Raw genomic sequence first — 17,897 nt, forward strand, 5'->3', positions numbered from 1 at the left:
TGAGGTAATTTATGTTAAAGACCATCAACAGTGTCATGCATAGAGTTACTCAGTTGATGATAGTGAACATTTTTTTTTTTTTTTTACCCACAATGTCCCTTCCTCCCTTTTTGCTGGCTACCCCCTGGTAGATTTTTTTTTTTTTGAAACTCTTAATAGTATATTAAAATTCTGTGGTTCCATTTACGACTGCTCTTGAATAGATTCTGGAATTATACTCGTATGACACATGAGGCTAGTGTGGAATGACTTCCCAGGACCAATGTGGAGATTGTACAGCCTGCTTCAATTCTCTCTAGCCCTCCTTATGTGGTTTAACTAAATCTCTTCATTGCTGGATATTTCTCTTTCTCAGAGAAAGAGAAGCAATTTGAAAAAAAAAATTATTTAGACAAAGACATATGATAAGTAGAATGGCTCCCTTCCCCTCTTTTCCCCACTTCCTGTGGCCCCCAAAGAAGACTCTTATAGGTTAACACATTACCCTCAGACCTACCCAGTGCTTAGACGTTAACAGCTCAGCTCAACTGTGCTGGCCCTTCCCTCCCAGCCCTAGAACCAGTGGAGACGCGTTGAGCTTGAGAACCCCACTGTGGCAAGATTTTTATTTTTTATTAAAAAAAATATTTTTTTTACATTTATTTATTTTTGAGAGACAGAGTGAGGCAGAGCACAAGTGGGGGAGGGGCAGAGAGAGAAGGAGACACAGAATCTGAAGCAAGCTCCAGGCTCAGAGCAAGCATTCAGCACACAGCCCAATGCAGGACTCAAACCCACAAACCATGAGATCGCGACCTGAGCTGAAGTCAGTCACTTAACTGACTGAGCCACCCAGGCGCCCCTGTGGCAAGATCTTAAGTTGCATGACAGATGCAACTTCACACAGTAACCACAGTATAAACAGAAATCCTGTGTGTGTGTGTGTGTGTGTGTGTGTGCACATGAGAGAGAGAGAGAGAGAGAGAGAGAGAGGAGAGAGAGAAGACAGAGATGGACAGACAGACCTCTTACTCCTGCCCCTTCCTCAGAGCTTCTCAAAGCCACTCTACTTCCATCCTCCACTGGTGCCATTAAGAAGAAGGTGGGCTTAGCTCTCTCTGGCTTAGTTCCTCATAAGACCCAGAGAGAGGTGAAGAGGTCTAACTACGCTTGATTTTTTTTTTTAGTGTTTATTTATTTTTGAGAGACAGAAAGACAGAGCACAAGCTGGGGAGAAGCAGAGAGAGAGGGAGACACAGAATCTGAAGCAGGCTCCAGGCTCTGAGCTGTCAGCACACAGCCCAACGCGGGGCTCAAACTCGTGAGCCATGAGATCATGACCTGAGCTGAAGTCGGACACTTAACCGACTGAGCTACCCAGGAGCCCCTAACTACACTTGACTTTAACTTGATTTTACTTACACAAGGTTAGGAAATTGGAATCCTCTTCTAGCTGGGTTTGGTTGAGTGGTAGAGTTGTCTTGAATCCTGAGTACCTTCACCATCTAAACCGTAAACACAGTAACAGCTGCTTTCTTCTCCAGAGGAAGAAAGACTATCTCAGAAGAAATTTCTATTTTATGCACAGACTGAACTCTGCTTCACTGAGTTTATTCCGGTCTCCAACAATATAAACTGAACTCTTAAGAAATAGTCACACATAAAAGCATTCATCATGAATGTATTCATTTGTGAAACCAATAGTACACTAAGGCCAGGCCCCATGCCACGAAAGACCTAGATTTTGCAATGACTGTGTCAGTGACAACACACAACTATACAAAGTCACCAGATCTTGTTTCTTAGGCTATGTCCTCTAAGGCCGTGGTTCTCAACTGGGGTCAATTTTGGACACCAGGGCAATGTCTGCTGATGTTTTTAGTTGTCACAACTGGGGTTGGAGGGCTACCAGAATCTGGTGGGTGGAGGCCAGGGATGTTGCTAAACATCCTTCATTGCACAGAAGGGTACCAGAATTATGTCACCACAAAATACGCCACTTTGGCATAAGGATTATTTTGAGCTAAAGACAACTGAAAGCCAGCAGAGGCAGAAAAAGCTCTTTACCTCCATGTAACTACCTAAAAATAAAGTATAAATTTCCTCTTTTGTAAATGAAATTTACATTTATAAGGGAAATTTCCATTTGTAAAGACGTCTCTGTACCAGGAAGAGCACTACTCTGGGAGACAACTCTTATCATCTGAGAAACTCTTATCTGCATAACAAGACAACCCTATTACCATACATTTTCTTCCCTCACCTTCCTATAATTTGCCTCCCCTGCCAAAAAGCCCAAAACCTCTTTTTTCTTTGTTTAGCCCAATATGGTGTATAAACCTCAATCATCTGACCACCTCCTTGAGTCTCCTTCCTTTGTGAAACTCTTGTGTGGATGTATGCAATTAAATTGTTTTTCTTATTCACCTATCTTTTATCAGTTTGATTTGCAAACTGCAGCCCCTGAATTTAGAGGGAAAAAGAGTTCCTCCCCACAGCAGAGGACAATCTCTCACAACAAACTGTCATCTGGCCCCAAACCTACATGGTGCTGAGGTGGAGAAACCCTGCTCTATACTGACAGCTAGAAATCGAAAGCATGGAAAGCCAGCTTGGTATTTGGGAGCTTAGTAGCTTAAGAGAAACCCAAGTAATTCTCATCTGTGGCTGTGTGTCTTGGACAGATCACTGAGATCTTTGCTGTTTCAAACTGCGCTTAATAAAGAGACGCTGCAGGGCCAAACAGATGGGTTTTGGTCCTGTGTCAGTCTGCCCCTTACACATTAGGAGTGCCGCAGCATGGCTGTGCTGGCAGGACAAGGGTCTGGGTGAAACAGAAAGTTCGCTAAAGCACAAGGCCAAGTGACACCCACGTTTTGGGTGTTAGGAAATCCGGGGACGTAAAACCCAGCGTTTTGGGGGCACAGACGTATAAGGCAGCCTGTAGGCTAGGATGAACACCACAAGGTTGGGCGAGCAGCAGGTACGGGTGCAGATCCAGACTGTCCTCGTGACAGACAGGGGATCTGCCTGGCTCTCGGAGCAGCTCTGCCCGGAGCTGGGGGACTGTGGGCGAGGATCCAACCGTCTCTGTGAAATCAGCAGCTCGCCGTGATGCTCTGTAGCAATCTCCCTAGCTCCATCATGCTCGCTCCACGGCTTCCTCTCCACCGGCTCTGGCACACAAGGATTAAGACCAGTCTATACTGGGACGCCAGTGAGGTGTATCTGTTGATCAGCAACAGTATTTGGTAAAGGAAATAAAGAAAAGGAACCCATGCAGGCCTGCATAAACAGGAAAACCTTTAATGTGATAACCATTCAACAAACATTTATTCACTGAGCATCTCTTCTGAATAAGGCATACAAATTCCCATTATTTTTCTTTCTAAACATTTGTTTGAAACAAACCAAATGGGAAGCTTATGTAAGTTTATTTGCTTGGATGTACGGCAGTTAACTTTCAGATCCACCAGTGAAGCCCCTCACTGCGTTCCACAAAGGACAGATGGGACTCCACTAGCTAATCTCCTTCCAGGTGGTGCTGACGCGGCACATATTGGAATATTCCTCTCTGTAGGAAATAGAGACATAACTTCTACACTTTCCTCAACCTGCTATGACAACGTTCTTCACAGTCTTGGTTCTTCAAAGATTTGAAGTGAACTCCTCTCATGGAGAGTATATGCGAACCAGTAAACTCACAACTTCGACGCGATGCTCTTATTCAGTAGCTCTGGTTCTTGTCTCTGTAATGGCTGCCAACTGTGCAGAATGCTGGCCTCTGGGGTGCTCTGTGCGGGAGAGCTGTCTTCCAGGGACAGGAATGCCTCGGCTCCAACAGTTACATCTTCAAAAAGGCCACCTGGAGAAGGAAAAAACCCACGATGCTTCACTTATATAACATGATGAAATGGTTCAGTGCACGTCAAATCAGAATCAGGGAACTCTGGTCAATAGAGACGCATGCTGATCTACAAAAGAAAAATAACTCCTGGGTCCGGGGAGACACTGCCATTTTACAGCGGGAGCCAATTACTCCTTTTTAAATGAACCATGTAGTAATTAACATGCTTCGCATGCACTTTAAAGAAAAAAATAAATAAGTTTTAATTGACACTGAAGCTGTACGGCCGTGAAGTAATCCAGTCCTCCTTCCCATTGTTTCAGACTGCCTTATTTTGGACTTCCCGTGAGCAGAAGTTTGAGTCCAGAAGATTCCCGCCAAGTCCAGCTCCTCACTGCCAGCCTCTCCCCAGGTCGTGTGAATGCTTTTAATCACATTCAGTTATATTTATTGTGCTTGTCGGTAGCAACTGATCTTAAAACTTTGTGTTTAAAAAAATTCAGACAGGTCTACGTACAAAATCGTTTCAGATTATTTAATGAGGCCCAGATCAAATGCATCTATTTCCCCCAGGAGTTTTAAACAACAGAGAAACAAACACTAAAGTTGATCATAAAAGTTGAGTTCAGAAGTGATAAATAAATTGGGAACTGTCCCAGTATCAGGAAGAGCGCAGACTGCAGATTAGAGACAAAGATGGGGAAGTGTGGGAGGACTGGCAAAGTCATGCTTGGCCTTTTTTGGGGGAAAGAGTGAGCAACAGAACTAAAAAACATTCTACTCCCGGACAGTTGGTTCTTAAGTCCCCAAATGCAGTCAAAGGAGGCATGTATTTAATGATCCCTGTTAAGGGGAAAGGAAAAAGGAAGAGTCATGCAGGGCAGAAAGCATCGGCTTTCTGTTGAGTAATTCAGAAGGCTGTTACTCTTCATACAGAGCTGGTGAGAAAGGCCCCTGCTGCGTTTCCATATCAACTTCCTGCTGAGTTTTCTATATCAAGTTTTGCAATGAGAACACCAAAGTTGAAGGAGCAGGCAAAGAAGAAAGGTTAAGATTCCTAAACAAAATGTAAACACAGACAATTGATACAAATCTCAAGGGCTTACTGTGAGGATTAGATGAGATAATGGTTATGAAAATACATGTGTTCCTCTCCCTTGCCTTTCAGCTGATAACAGATATCAATCAGGAGCCCATGAATACACCAGAGGAGATGGGGCTGTTCAAGAGAGAACAGTGGGGCCCCTTAGGGGATGACCATGGAATTACAGGGGAAAGGTTATCAGTCTGGCTTCTGGATCACTGTAGATAGCGTCTCTGTCAGGTGATACTCTGCTTCTGTTAGAACAGTTTATGGGGAAGACCTTCCAAAGAAGACAATGCCACTGTTAATATTGAGAAATAGGAAAACCAGTTGTCTCCTTTTTAATTCGGAAAATTGCTATGTCGTGGAGTATTCCAACCAGAAACCACTCAGAATAATACCACTGATAAACATCACCATAAAAGTGGTTAATAACTTTAGCCCTGGAATCACACAGACAGACCAGCGGTTCCCAACTTGGGGTGATTTTACCCACCAGGGGACATTTGGCAGTGTCTGCAGACGTTTCGGTTATCATAAATTGGGGGACGCTATTGGCATCTAGGGAGTAGAGGCCAGGGGTATTGTTAAACGTGTTATAATGCACAGGACAGCCCTCCACAAGAAAGAATTATCAGCCCTAAAATGTCAATAGTGCTGATGCTGAAAAATACCAACATTATAGACATAAGCGCTTAAAGCTAGATCTCTATTCACCAGCTGTGTGACCTTCAACAATCTTGTTAGCAGCCTCCTTCAGCCTTTCCTCATCTGCAAAACGGGAATTATAACTGGACCTATCTGAAACTCGTACAACACTTCATAGTTTATGAAGCCTATTTGGACTGCTTTCATCCTGAGTATAACCTGTGATTTACATAAAGCAAATGAAGAAACAGAAGCTCAGAAAAATTAAGTGACTTGCTCAGGATACAAAGCTATTAAGTGGCAATAATGGGCTCAGGAAGAAATTTTGATTCCTAACCCGTGCTTTTCCCACTAGAAGTTTTCAAAAGAATGAGGTAAACTGCAGAGGTTTGGGGACTTTTAATCTTTATGATTGCCTCAAATATCAAAGATTTATTTTCTTTTGCATGCCTGTGAATATGAACTCAGGATGGAACTATTACACAAGAGACTGAGCTGATTAAATAATGCAAAATGGAGCCCCCTCCCCCCGCACCAAGAAGGGAAAACTTTAGAATTTGACCCAATATGTCTTTTTTTTTCATGTCTAGTTTTCATAATTCTGCCTGCCAAGTACATAATGTATTTTGCAGTTCTTAATAACAAAAAACTGCAATCATCCTTGGGAACAGGTACTGTACAATGCATTTTAGCTTCTTTTTATTTAAAACACTGCGAGTTAATATGTTTCAGCATTTCTAACGCTGATTTTGTGTTCTCTAGCTTTTACCGATGACAGCAAAAACTGTTCGCCCTAACTGCCATTTATTCTGAGGATAATTTTGTTTCATTACACTAAGAAAACTCTCTGTATTTCATCTTTTTAGTTTGAGTCTCAAAAGTAAAAGTTTTAAGGCTTTTCAGAGTACATGAGCACAGCCACAGCTTGAGGCTCCATTGATACATTTCTGGAACTTATAGTTACAAAAGTATATATTATTATTTAAAAACAACAGAAATGGGACTCTTTCCTATTGGCTGTAAGGTTTGAGTCTCCCTATTCTGTGCACTTGAATTTGGACAGTTGGGAATAGGAAGAGGGCGAGGAGGTAAAGATGTCTAAAAATAATGTCTCTGCTTTGAGTCATCACCTAAAAACAATCTTCTTAAACCACAACAAACAGGGCTAGGCTGATGTGATAGCTGACCAAATTTCAGTTTAAAATGCTTTAATACATTTACAGAATATGTTAAACACTTTTTAATGTTCTTTTATCTTAGTTAACAAATTTATATTATTAAATTCAATTCCTCAGCATAGATTTGAAATTTCAATCAATAAAAAAATATGCTGTCAAGGCAGGCTGCACAAGATTAACATTAAAAGAAAAGGCTATCTAAGTGCTTTGGGGTGTGCTAAACAAGACAGATAAAACAGTAAAATACTGGAAAATGTGAATTTCATAGCAACTGCAAGCTTTAGAAGAAACTCTTTAGAATAAGCATAGCCACACACAAATGTTCTTTAAAGAGTATTGCAGATATTAAATATATAAAACCATGCCTTAAATATGTATTTTTTTTAGGTATGGCTCACGTTCAAAGTTATGTTCTGAAATAGAATGTTTTATGACACGGAAGAGAGTTTATACTTCATATTATAAAACAGTTTCGAAAATCAAATTTCATTTACAAAACAAAAAATATAAATGTAAATATAAAAATAATTTCAGAAAAATATCAGAAGAGTTTATACTTTATACTATACAACAGTTTCAAAAGTCAAATTTCTTTTACAAAACAAAAAATATAAATATAAATATAAAAATAATTTCAGAAAATGACTCAAGCATTTATCAAATACATTTAACATCTTAAATAATATTAAGTGGGGCGCCTGGGTGGCCCGGTCAGTTAAGTGGCTGACTTCAGCTCAGATCATGATCTCACAGCTTGTGGGTTCGAGCCTGCATCGGGCTTTGCGCTGACAGCTCAAAGCCTGGAGCCTGTCTTCAGAATCTGTGTCTCCCTCTCTCTCTGTCCCTTCCCTGCTTATGCTGTCTTTCTCTCTTTCAAAAATAAATAAAACATAAAAAAAAGTTTGAAGAAAAAAATAAAAAATAAATAAACATTAAAAAATAACAGTAACTAATTTTTACTAACTCACTAATTCAGCATTGATCAGGCCCATGTTGATAATACCTGGACTCATCTTTTTGAGTTGGATAAATAGCATAAGATTTCTCTCTCTGGGGTGGCAGCCTGGCTTCATTCATTCAATTCATTTAATCATTAGGTACTGTCTACACGCTCAGTGACTGGCCCAGTCAGACCACACTGAGAAGGCATTCTCCCCCGGTGCTAAGAGGCTGGTGGGGGAGACAGCTACGGAATGAGATGATTCTAATAATGTGGGATAAGTTTTGAGATGGATGCCTAACACCCGCTGGGAGAAAAATACCATTCTTGGGTTATGAAAGGAAGTAAGATTTCTGAGGCAGACCCTAAGAGAGGTCTTTATTACCCTAATTATGAATACTGTGTTGACAGGGGGAGGCAAAATCTGGCATGGCACAGAGTGGCAAACACTTCTTCCTGCTTAAGGATGGTGGCTTGCTAAATGAATGACTAGCAAACTGGAAGGATGCAACAAAAGACCAAAGAAACAATACAATAAGGAAGAAGATCCTCTCCCTCCAAAATGACAACAATTATGTGTATACTCAACTGCAGACCGAGACTCCAGACTAAGGGAACATCCATGCAGCCTTCCAACTCCTGACTTTCTGCACAAAATCCGTAAGAGCTTGTAGAAAATAGTAAAGAAAGAGTAAGATGGATGTCTGTAACTTAATTTAAACCTTGGCCTTGTATTTTCTTTAAGCCATGGATGCACTATGATAATTTAAATATAAATAAAAAGCCTGCTGATTTTCATCTATGCGGGAACCAGTTAAGCTAAGATTGGCTGTTTCCCAGTGGACTTCTAGGTGGAAAGCCAGCAGTATGTCTCGTATCAGAAGAGAGAGATGTGTGGGGGAGAAACTAGGACTGATGTCCCTTCATCTGTACATAGAGCTGAAAACATGGACAAATTCAACGGTCACTAGATCTTGATCCTATTCACCAAAGCAAGTAAGTTCTAGACATAAAATTCTCCTCACTTCTTTTGGAACAAGGGGATGGTGGAGAATATTGTTGGCATTGGATGGTGCTACTGTAACACTATAGTGAACAAGTGGTTCTGATGCGATCACTGAAGCCTCCAGTTATATAAAGCAAATGAATAACTGTGCTAATGACAGCAAACCCATGGGGTGAACGTTTCTATGGCAGTAGTCTTTAGATGTTACATAAAAAATACTGCCTCCAGCACAAGACACATTTGTTAAAATCAATAATTCTGGGTGGATGTTCAGATGCACAATATAAAAAAAACAGTGCTACCACAATAAATACACCATCACTCATATATCAAAAGGTCTTTTTAACTTCTCAATCCTATGGAATATCTACAGGAGATAACTTGGCAGAAGAGAACCAGCGATACAACCACAGCTGTGGATGTGGTGTTGTGACAATCCCACTGCATTGTCCTGTTGGCGACAGGCCTCTTACCAAACAAGTTTATTCAGAAACAGTTGTCAGAGCTCAGAAACAAAGGAGTATTTTTCTCCAGTATCAATGAATTCAAATATTTAGTAGCAAAACTACTTTAATAAGTAATCTTTCAAGGCAGCTATGTTCATTCTTTTCTATCTCTCTTAACATTGACATGAATGAGTGTTGAAGAAGATGACATACCTGGGATATCAGTACAATTAGAAATCCCAGGCAGGGACATGAACACACATGGGAAACAAAATACCCTTCTATAGCAGATGACTGGTTTCTGCCATCTAAACAGACTTATTTCAGTGATGTTTTTAAATTCCTATTTTACTTGTAAATATTAATTGTTCTAAGAGAGATACGACTAAGGCAGAAAGCTGCCTGATAAAACACTTTCTGACCCATTATCAAGGATGGAGGAGAGGTTAGCTTGTGAGGTTAGCAGTGTGGATCCCACTGGCTAACAGTTGGAAAAGTGCCTACATTAAGTAGGCAGTGATGTGATGCTGTAATGAGTGGTCCTGGGGCCAGACCTATTCAGATGCAGGTGCGTGAGTGCAGAATTCTATCAAGTAGGAAGAAGGCACAAGGGTGATTTACCACACTTTTTTCAGGGAAAAGGCTAAGGAGGTTCATCGCTGCCTTTGCAAATGGTCCTAGACAATAGTATATCATACCTGAACAGCTTACTGTTGTTGGTTAGTATTCAATAAGTTCTTTACTGTAATTCTTAAAACTTAGAGCAATCGAGAGTTGTATTGCTCAGTTTTTTTTTAATAACTGATTAATGATTATATGAATTACAGACAAAATTAGGAAAATAAAATTTTTGTAACTCCACTATCAGCTATAACTACTAACACTTTAGATATAGCTCTCTAGACTTCTATTATCTATGTGTAACTGGACATTTTTATATATGCTGCTTTGTAATATATAGGTCCTTTTTAGCCTAATAATCTATTGTGGTGATCTTCCCATAACAATGATTATTTTTCTATGATATTTTTTTAATGGCTGCATTAAATTCCACTATATATCTGTATCACTTTAAGAAAAAAAAGATAAATACAAAACATTTTACAAGAAAGCAAATTTGAGGGCTTTCTTTGGGGGTTAAGGGATGGTATTGACTATTGGGCCCAGAGGGTATTTTAGCATAATCTAGTCCAGTGATTCCCTACGTGTTGTCTCTGGACAAGCTTGATCTGCATCACCAGGAAATTGTTAGGCTAATTCTTGTGCCCTATTCTACATCTGCTGAATCAGAAACTCTAGGGATGGAGCCCAGCAATTGGTGTCTTAATAGTCCTCCAGGTGACTCTACTGTATGTTAGAGTCTGAGAGCCACTGGTCTAATCCATTCATTTTACGCAGCCGAACAAACTTAGAAAGGGACTTATTTATAGTGGCACAGCTAATAAGAAGAGGGACTCAAACACAAGTCTAAATCCTAATCCAGCATCTTCATTTCCAGACCAGTGCAAAAGGAAGACACTGGTCTAGGGGGTCCAAAAATCCTTATAAAACACATTTTTTCGGGGCGCCTGGGTGGCTCAGTCAGTTACGCATCCAACTTTTTGGCTCAGGTCATGGTCTAGAGTTTGTGGGTGTGAGCTCCGTGTCGGGGTCTGTGCTGACAGATCAGAGCCTGGAGCTTGCTTCAGGTTCTGTGTCTCCCTCTCTCTCGACCCCTCCCCCACTCGTGCTCTGTCTCTCTCTCTCTCTCTCTCTCTCTCTCAAAAAAAAAAAAAAAACGCTAAAGAAAAAAAAATACAAATAAACATAAAAAGAATAAACATTAAAAAAATTTTTTAAATATTTTTTCTTCTAGAAAACAGTAAGACTGTCAAACAAGGAAGAAAGAAACAATGTCCAGTCCTATTTCCTGATATTGATAAAGGATATTGGGCCCAACATCTACAAAAGGAGAGCTGAGTGCTTTTTGTTAATTATCTAGAGATTGAAGGGGCCAAATATCTCAAACTGATCTACTGTGTAAAATTAGGCTGTTAACAGTTAAGTAAATGATTTTGGGGTGAGGAGGGGCTGGAAAAGATAGCTTCTGATATGCCTCAATGTGGTTTTCTTTTCTAAATCTAGTTACCCCACATGGGTTTCTACCAAAATTATTTGGTTAGTTCAGGTAAACAAAATTGTCCCAATTTTTCATTAAAAATAAAGGCTATCATGACAGCACCAAAAAGCTGGCAAAGAAACAAAATCTTCCATATACTGCTTGGGAGGTGGTGGATATAAAATGGTATGGGCATTCTAGAAAATGGGTTAGCAATTTCTTTGAAAAGCAAACATGTATTTACTATATGATCCAGCAACTGCTGTCTTAGACATTTAACCCAGAGAAATGAAAACTTTATGTTCACACAAAAAGCTGGACACAAATATTTATGGGAGCATTATTTTAATAGCCCCAAACTGGAATCAGACCAGGTGTATAGTTAAACCCACTGTGGTATACCAATATTGTAGAATACTACTCAGCAATAACAAGTAGCAAATTACACATACATGCAACTTGGAAGAATCTCCAGAGAATTATGCTGAGTTAAAAAAAGCCGACCTCAAAATGTATGAGAGTGAAATCATACGGTATTTGTCTTTCTCTGACTTATTTCATGTAGCATTATGCTCTCCAGTTCCATCCATGTCATTACAAATGGCAAAATTTCATTCTTTTCTATGGCTGAATAATATTCCATTGTATATATACCACTTCTTCTTTATCCATTCATCAGTTGATGGACATTGGACTCTGTCCACAGTTTGGCTACTGTAAATAAGGCTGCTATAAAGACATGGGTGTATCCCTTTGAATTAGTGTTCTTGTAATCTTTGGGTAAATACCCAGTAGTGTGATTGCTGGATCATAAGACTGATTATAAAAAGTTCATAACTTTTTGAGGACTCTCTATACTGTTTTCCACAGTGGCTGCACTAGTTTGCATTACCATGAACAGTACAAGAGGGTTCCCCTTTCTCCACACCCTTGCTAACACCTGTTGTTTCTTGTGTCGTTCATTTTAGCCAATCTGACAGGTGTGAGGTGATATCTCCTTGTAGTTTTGATTTGCATTTCTCTGATGAGAAGCGAGGCTGATTGGATGAATGTCTTTTTTTTAATTAAAAAAATGTTTTAATATTTATTTAATTCTGAGAGAGAGAAAGACAGAGTGTGAGAAGGGGTGGGGCAGAGAGAGAGGAAGACACAGAATCTGAAGCAGGTTCCAGGCTCTGAGCTGTCAGCACAGAGCCCGACACACAGCTCAAACCCATGAACTGTGAGATCATGACCTGAGCTGAAGTCTGACGCTTAACCAACTGAGCCATCCAGATGCCACTGGATGGATGTCTTCTTTGGAGAGATGTCTGTTCATGTCTCCTGCCCATTTCTTAACTGAATTATTTGTTTTGGGTGTTGAGTTTTATAAGTCCTTTATACATTTTGGAAACTAACCCTTTATCAGATATGTCATTTGTTAACATCTTGTATTCCACAGGCTGCCTTTTAGTTTTGTTGTTTGTTTCCTTCACTGTGCAGAAGCTTTTTATTTTGATGTAGTCCCAGTAGTTTATTCCTGCTTTTGTTTCCCTTGCCTCAGGAGACATATGTAGAAAGAAGTTGCTACAGCTGATGTCAAAGAAGTTATTGCCTGTGTTCTCTTCTACGATTTTTATGGCTTCAGGTATCACATGTAGACCTTTAATCCATTTTGAATTTATTTTTGTGTTTGGTGTAAAAGAGTGGTCCAGTTTCATTCTTTTGCATGTTGTTGTCCAGTTTTAACAACATCATTTGTTGAAGAGACTTTTTCCCATTAGATATTCTTTCCTGCTTTGTCAAACATTACTTGAACATATAATTGTGGGTTTATTTCTGGATTTTCTATTCTGATCCATTGTATATAACATTTGGAAATGAGAAATTTTTACAAAGAGAGGACAGAGTATTGGTTGCCAGGGGTTAGGGGTAGTGGGAGGGGAGAGATGGTGTGATTATAACAGGGCAACAGGATGGATCCTGGTTTAACTGCCAACGCAACTGCTCAGTGTCTTGACAATGGTGTTGGAAACAAACATACAGCGATAAAATTGTGTGGTACTTCATACATATGCACACACATACACAGAGGAATAAAATAAAACCAGGGAAATCTGAGTAAGATGGGAGGGACCATACCATGTCAATACCCTGGTTGTGACAATATACTACAGTTCTGAACAATGTTTCCTTTGGGGAACCTGGGTAAAGGACACAAGTAATCTTTTACATTATTTCTGATAACAACAAGTGAATGTACAACTATTTAAATAAAAATTTCAACAAAAAATAATGCTACAATTATTTTTTCTATTTTTTTAATGTTTATTTATTTTTGAGAGAGAGAGAGAGAGAGAGAGAGAGAGGAAGCACGAGTCAGAGAGGGGCAGAGAGTGAGAGGGAAACACAGAATCAAAAGTAGGCTCCAGGCTCCAAGCTGTCTGCACAAGCCTGATGTGGGGCTTGAACTCACAAACCTCAAGATCGTTACCTGAGCTGAAGTCAGACGCTTAACCCACTGAGCCATCCAGGTGCCCCAATAATGCTACAATTCTTGGCAAATGATCTTGTCTAGCTTACTTCAATCCAGTTACCTCTACATGTAGCTTGAGATACATTATTTAAAATCTTGCCCACATTGATGTTCTGGTCAATATATCACTGATATTTCATTTCCTCAGTGGAATGACCTGAGTAAGCTAGTAAGATAATTTTGGAATGAGTCCTGAAGCAGATGGCTACAGTGAGACAGAACACCATTATATTTAATGTGGTTGGGCTGACAGCCTGGCATTAAATGCTTAGGTTACACACAATAGCACCTTAAATCTTAGGTTGTATATGAACCACTTATTCTAAATAGTCCACTAAGCACATTCTTTTTTTGCTTTTTTATTGCCCTGGAGTAAATAATGAAGAAAGTATTCTGGCATTTTTAAAAATTCAAAATGTCATAGCAAAATTTCCAGGTACATAATAGGCACTCAATAAATATTTTTTTCACACTGAATACATTAGACTTAAATTCTAATTTTACTTTTTTAAAACAATTTTTTATAAATTTTTTTTTAACGTTTATTTATTTTTGGGACAGAGAGAGACAGCGCATGAACGGGGGAGGGGCAGAGAGAGAGGGAGACACAGAATCGGAAACAGGCTCCAGGCTCTGAGCCATCAGCCCAGAGCCTGACGCGGGGCTCGAACTCACGGACCGCGAGATCGTGACCTGGCTGAAGTCGGACGCTTAACCGACTGCGCCACCCAGGCGCCCCTTAAAACAATTTTTTAATGTTTATTTATTTTTGAGAGAGGGAGAGAGAGACAGACAGAGCATGGGTGGGGGAGGGGCAGAGAGAGAGAGAGACAGAATCCAAAGCAGGCTCCAGGCTCTGAGCTGTCAGCACAGAGCCCGATGTGGGGCTCGAACCCACAAATCGCGAGATCATGACCTGAGCCCAAGTCAGACACTTAAGCGACTGAGCCAGGCAGGTGCCCCTGTAATTTTACTCTTAAAAGTAATATTACCTTAGAGAACATATGGAGAAAAAGGAAAAAAAATGTACTATAAAATCTAACATAATTATCACTTGGGCCTATTTCTATATAGTTTTAAGATACATTTTTATATCGATTATCATATGTGCAGAATTTTTGATATCATCAACAGTTTTATATGTTGCTCAGTAAGTCTTTATTCATATTTGAATAGCTGTAAAATAGTCCATCTTAATTTAATCCATTACAAACTTAAGTTGTTCCCAGGTTTATTAAGATCATAAGCATCAATCATTTTCATGTTTACAGATTTTTTTTTCCATATTTTACAATATTCCCTTAGGGTTCAGTCTCAGGAATGGGATTACTAGATTGAAAGGTATAAATATTATTATAATTTGATGCATATTTTTTCCAGTGAGCTGTACCAACTGGCAATGCCATTAGCATTAGGTCTTTGTTTTTTAATCAGCACAAACTTAATTAAAAAAAATAACAATGCTTTTTGAATTTATTTACTTGCTATGAGTTTAAACATTCTCCCAAATGTTTGTTTAATAATTTGTTTTTCTTGTAAATTGGTTAATTGTGAAATAAAAAACGGTATAACTGAGCTGCAATCTTGAAAGGATGCTGTGGCAGCAAGGATGGATGAGACAGAACAGAGAATCAGCGATATAGAGGACAAACTTACAGAGAATAACAAAGCAGAAAAAAAGAGGGAGATTAAGGCAAAAGAGCATGATTTAAGAATTAGAGATATCAGTGACTCATTAAAAATGAACAACATCAGAATAATAGGGGTCCCAGAAGAGGAAGAGAGAGAAATACAGGTAGAAGGGTTATGTGAGCAAATCATAATGGAAAACTTTCCTAACCTGGGGAAAGACAGAGACATCAAAATCCAGGAAGCACAGACGACCCCCATTAGATTCAACAAAAACCAAACATCAACAAGGTATATCACAGTCAAATTCACAAAATACTCAGGCAAGGAAAGAATCATGAAAGCAGGAAGGGAAAAAAAGTCCCTAACCTACAAGGGAAGGCAGATCAGGTTTGCAGCAGACCTATCCACAGAAACTTGGCAGGCCAGAAAGGAGTGGCGGGATATATTCAGTGTGCTGAATCAGAAAAATATGCAGCCAAGAATTCTTTACCCAGCAAGGCTGTCATTCAAAATAGAAGGAGGGATAAAAAGTTTCCCAAACAAACACAAATTAAAGGAGTTTGTGACCATTAAACCAGCCCTGCAAGAAATTTTAAGGGAGACTTTTTAAGGGAGAAAAGATGAAAATATATAAATAAAAATAAATAAATACCAAAAGCAACAAAAGATTAGGAAGGACCAGAAACGCCAACTCTACAAGCATCATAATGGCAATAAATGCATATCTTTCAGTACTCGCTCTAAACGTCAATGGACTCAATGTTCCAATCAAAAGACACAGGGTAACAATGGATAAGAAAACAAGATTCATTTATATGCTGTTTACAAGAGACACACTTTAGACCTAAAGACAGCTTTACACTGAAAGTAAGGGGATGGAGAACCGCTATCATGCTAATGGTCAACAAAAGAAAGTTGGAGTAGCCATACTTATATCAGACAATCTAGACTTTAAAATAAAGACTATATCAAGAGATGCAGAAGGGCATTATATCATAATCAAGGGGTCTATCCACCAAGAAAACCTAACAATTGTAAACATTTATGCACCGAATGTGACAGCACCCAAATATATAAATCAATTAATCACAAACAAAGAAACTCATCGATAGTAATACCATAATAGTAGGAGACTTCAACACCCCACTCACAGCAATGGACAGATCATCTAATCAAAAAATCAACAAGGAAACAATGGCTTTGAATGACATACTGGACCAGATGGACTTAACAGATATATTCAGAACATTTTATCCTAAAGCAGCAGAATATACATTCTTCTCCAGTGCACATGGAACGTTCTCCAGAATAGACCATATACTGGGACAAAATCAGCCCTAAGTAAGTACAAAAAGATCAAGATCATAACGCGCATATTTTCAGACCACAACACTATGAAACTCGAAATCAACAAGAAAAAATTTGGAAAGGTAACATATACTTGGAGACTAAAGAACATCCTACTAAAGAATGAATGGGCTAACCAAGAAGTTAAAGAGGAAATTAAAAAGTTCATGGAAGCCAATGAAATTGATAACACCACAACCCAAAACCTTTGGGATGCAGCAAAGGCAGTCATAAGAGGAAAGTATATAGCAATCCAGGCCTTCCTAAAGAAGGAAGAAATATCTCAGATACACAACCTAACCTTATGCCTTAAGGAGCTGGAAAACGAACAGCAAATAAAACCCAAAACCAGCAGAAGACAGGAAATAATAAAGATTAGAGAAGAAATTAATGCTATTGAAACCAAAAAAACCCAGTAGAACAGATCAATGAGACCAGAAGCTGGTTCTTTGAAAGAATTAACAAAATTGATAAACCACTAGCCAGTTTGATCAAGAAGAAAAAGGACTCAAATAAAATCAAGAATGAAAGAGGAGAGATCATAACCAACACAACCAAAATAAAAATAATAAGAGAATATTATGAGCAATTATATGCCAATAAAATGGGTAATCTGGAAGAAATGGACAAATTCCTAGAAACATATACACTACCAAAATTGAAACAGTAAGAAATAGAAAATTTGAAAAGACCCATAACCAGTAAGAAAATCAAATTAGTAATCAAAAATCTCCCAAAAACCAAGAGTCCAGGGCCAGATGGCTTTCGAGGGGAATTATACCAAACATTTAAGGAAGAGTTAACACCTATTGTCTTGAAACTGTTCCAAAAAATAGAAATGGAAGGAAAACATCCAAACTTTTTCTATGAAGCCAGCATTACCTTGATTCCAAAACCAGACAAAGACTCCACTAAAAAGGAGAACTACAGACCCATTTCCCTGATGAACATGAATGCAAAAATCCTCAACAAGATATTAGCCAACCGGATCCAAAAATACATTAAAAAATTATTCACCACAACCAAGTGGGATTTACACCTGGGATGCAGGGCTGGTTCAGTATCTGCAAAACAACATGATTCATCAAATCAATAAAAGAAAGGACAAGAACCATATGATCCTCTCAATAGATGCAGAGAAAGCATTTGACAAAATACAGCATCTTTTCTTGATAAA

The 17,897-nt window shown here is 39.1% G+C and overlaps 1 protein-coding gene across 1 annotated transcript in view; it reads right to left on the bottom strand.

Moving 5' to 3' along the window:
* Positions 1–3,263: 3,263 nt before the first annotated feature.
* UBE3D (ubiquitin protein ligase E3D) overlaps positions 3,264–17,897 on the bottom strand; it is a 158,549-nt gene continuing 143,915 nt past the window's right edge. The window contains exon 10 of the mRNA XM_030315906.1: positions 3,264–3,844. Coding sequence (XP_030171766.1) covers positions 3,824–3,844 — 21 coding nt within the window. The 3' untranslated portion in view covers positions 3,264–3,823. The remainder of the gene's footprint in view (positions 3,845–17,897) is intronic.

This window comes from Lynx canadensis, chromosome B2, assembly GCF_007474595.2.
Source record: "Lynx canadensis isolate LIC74 chromosome B2, mLynCan4.pri.v2, whole genome shotgun sequence".
NCBI lineage: Eukaryota > Metazoa > Chordata > Mammalia > Carnivora > Felidae > Lynx > Lynx canadensis.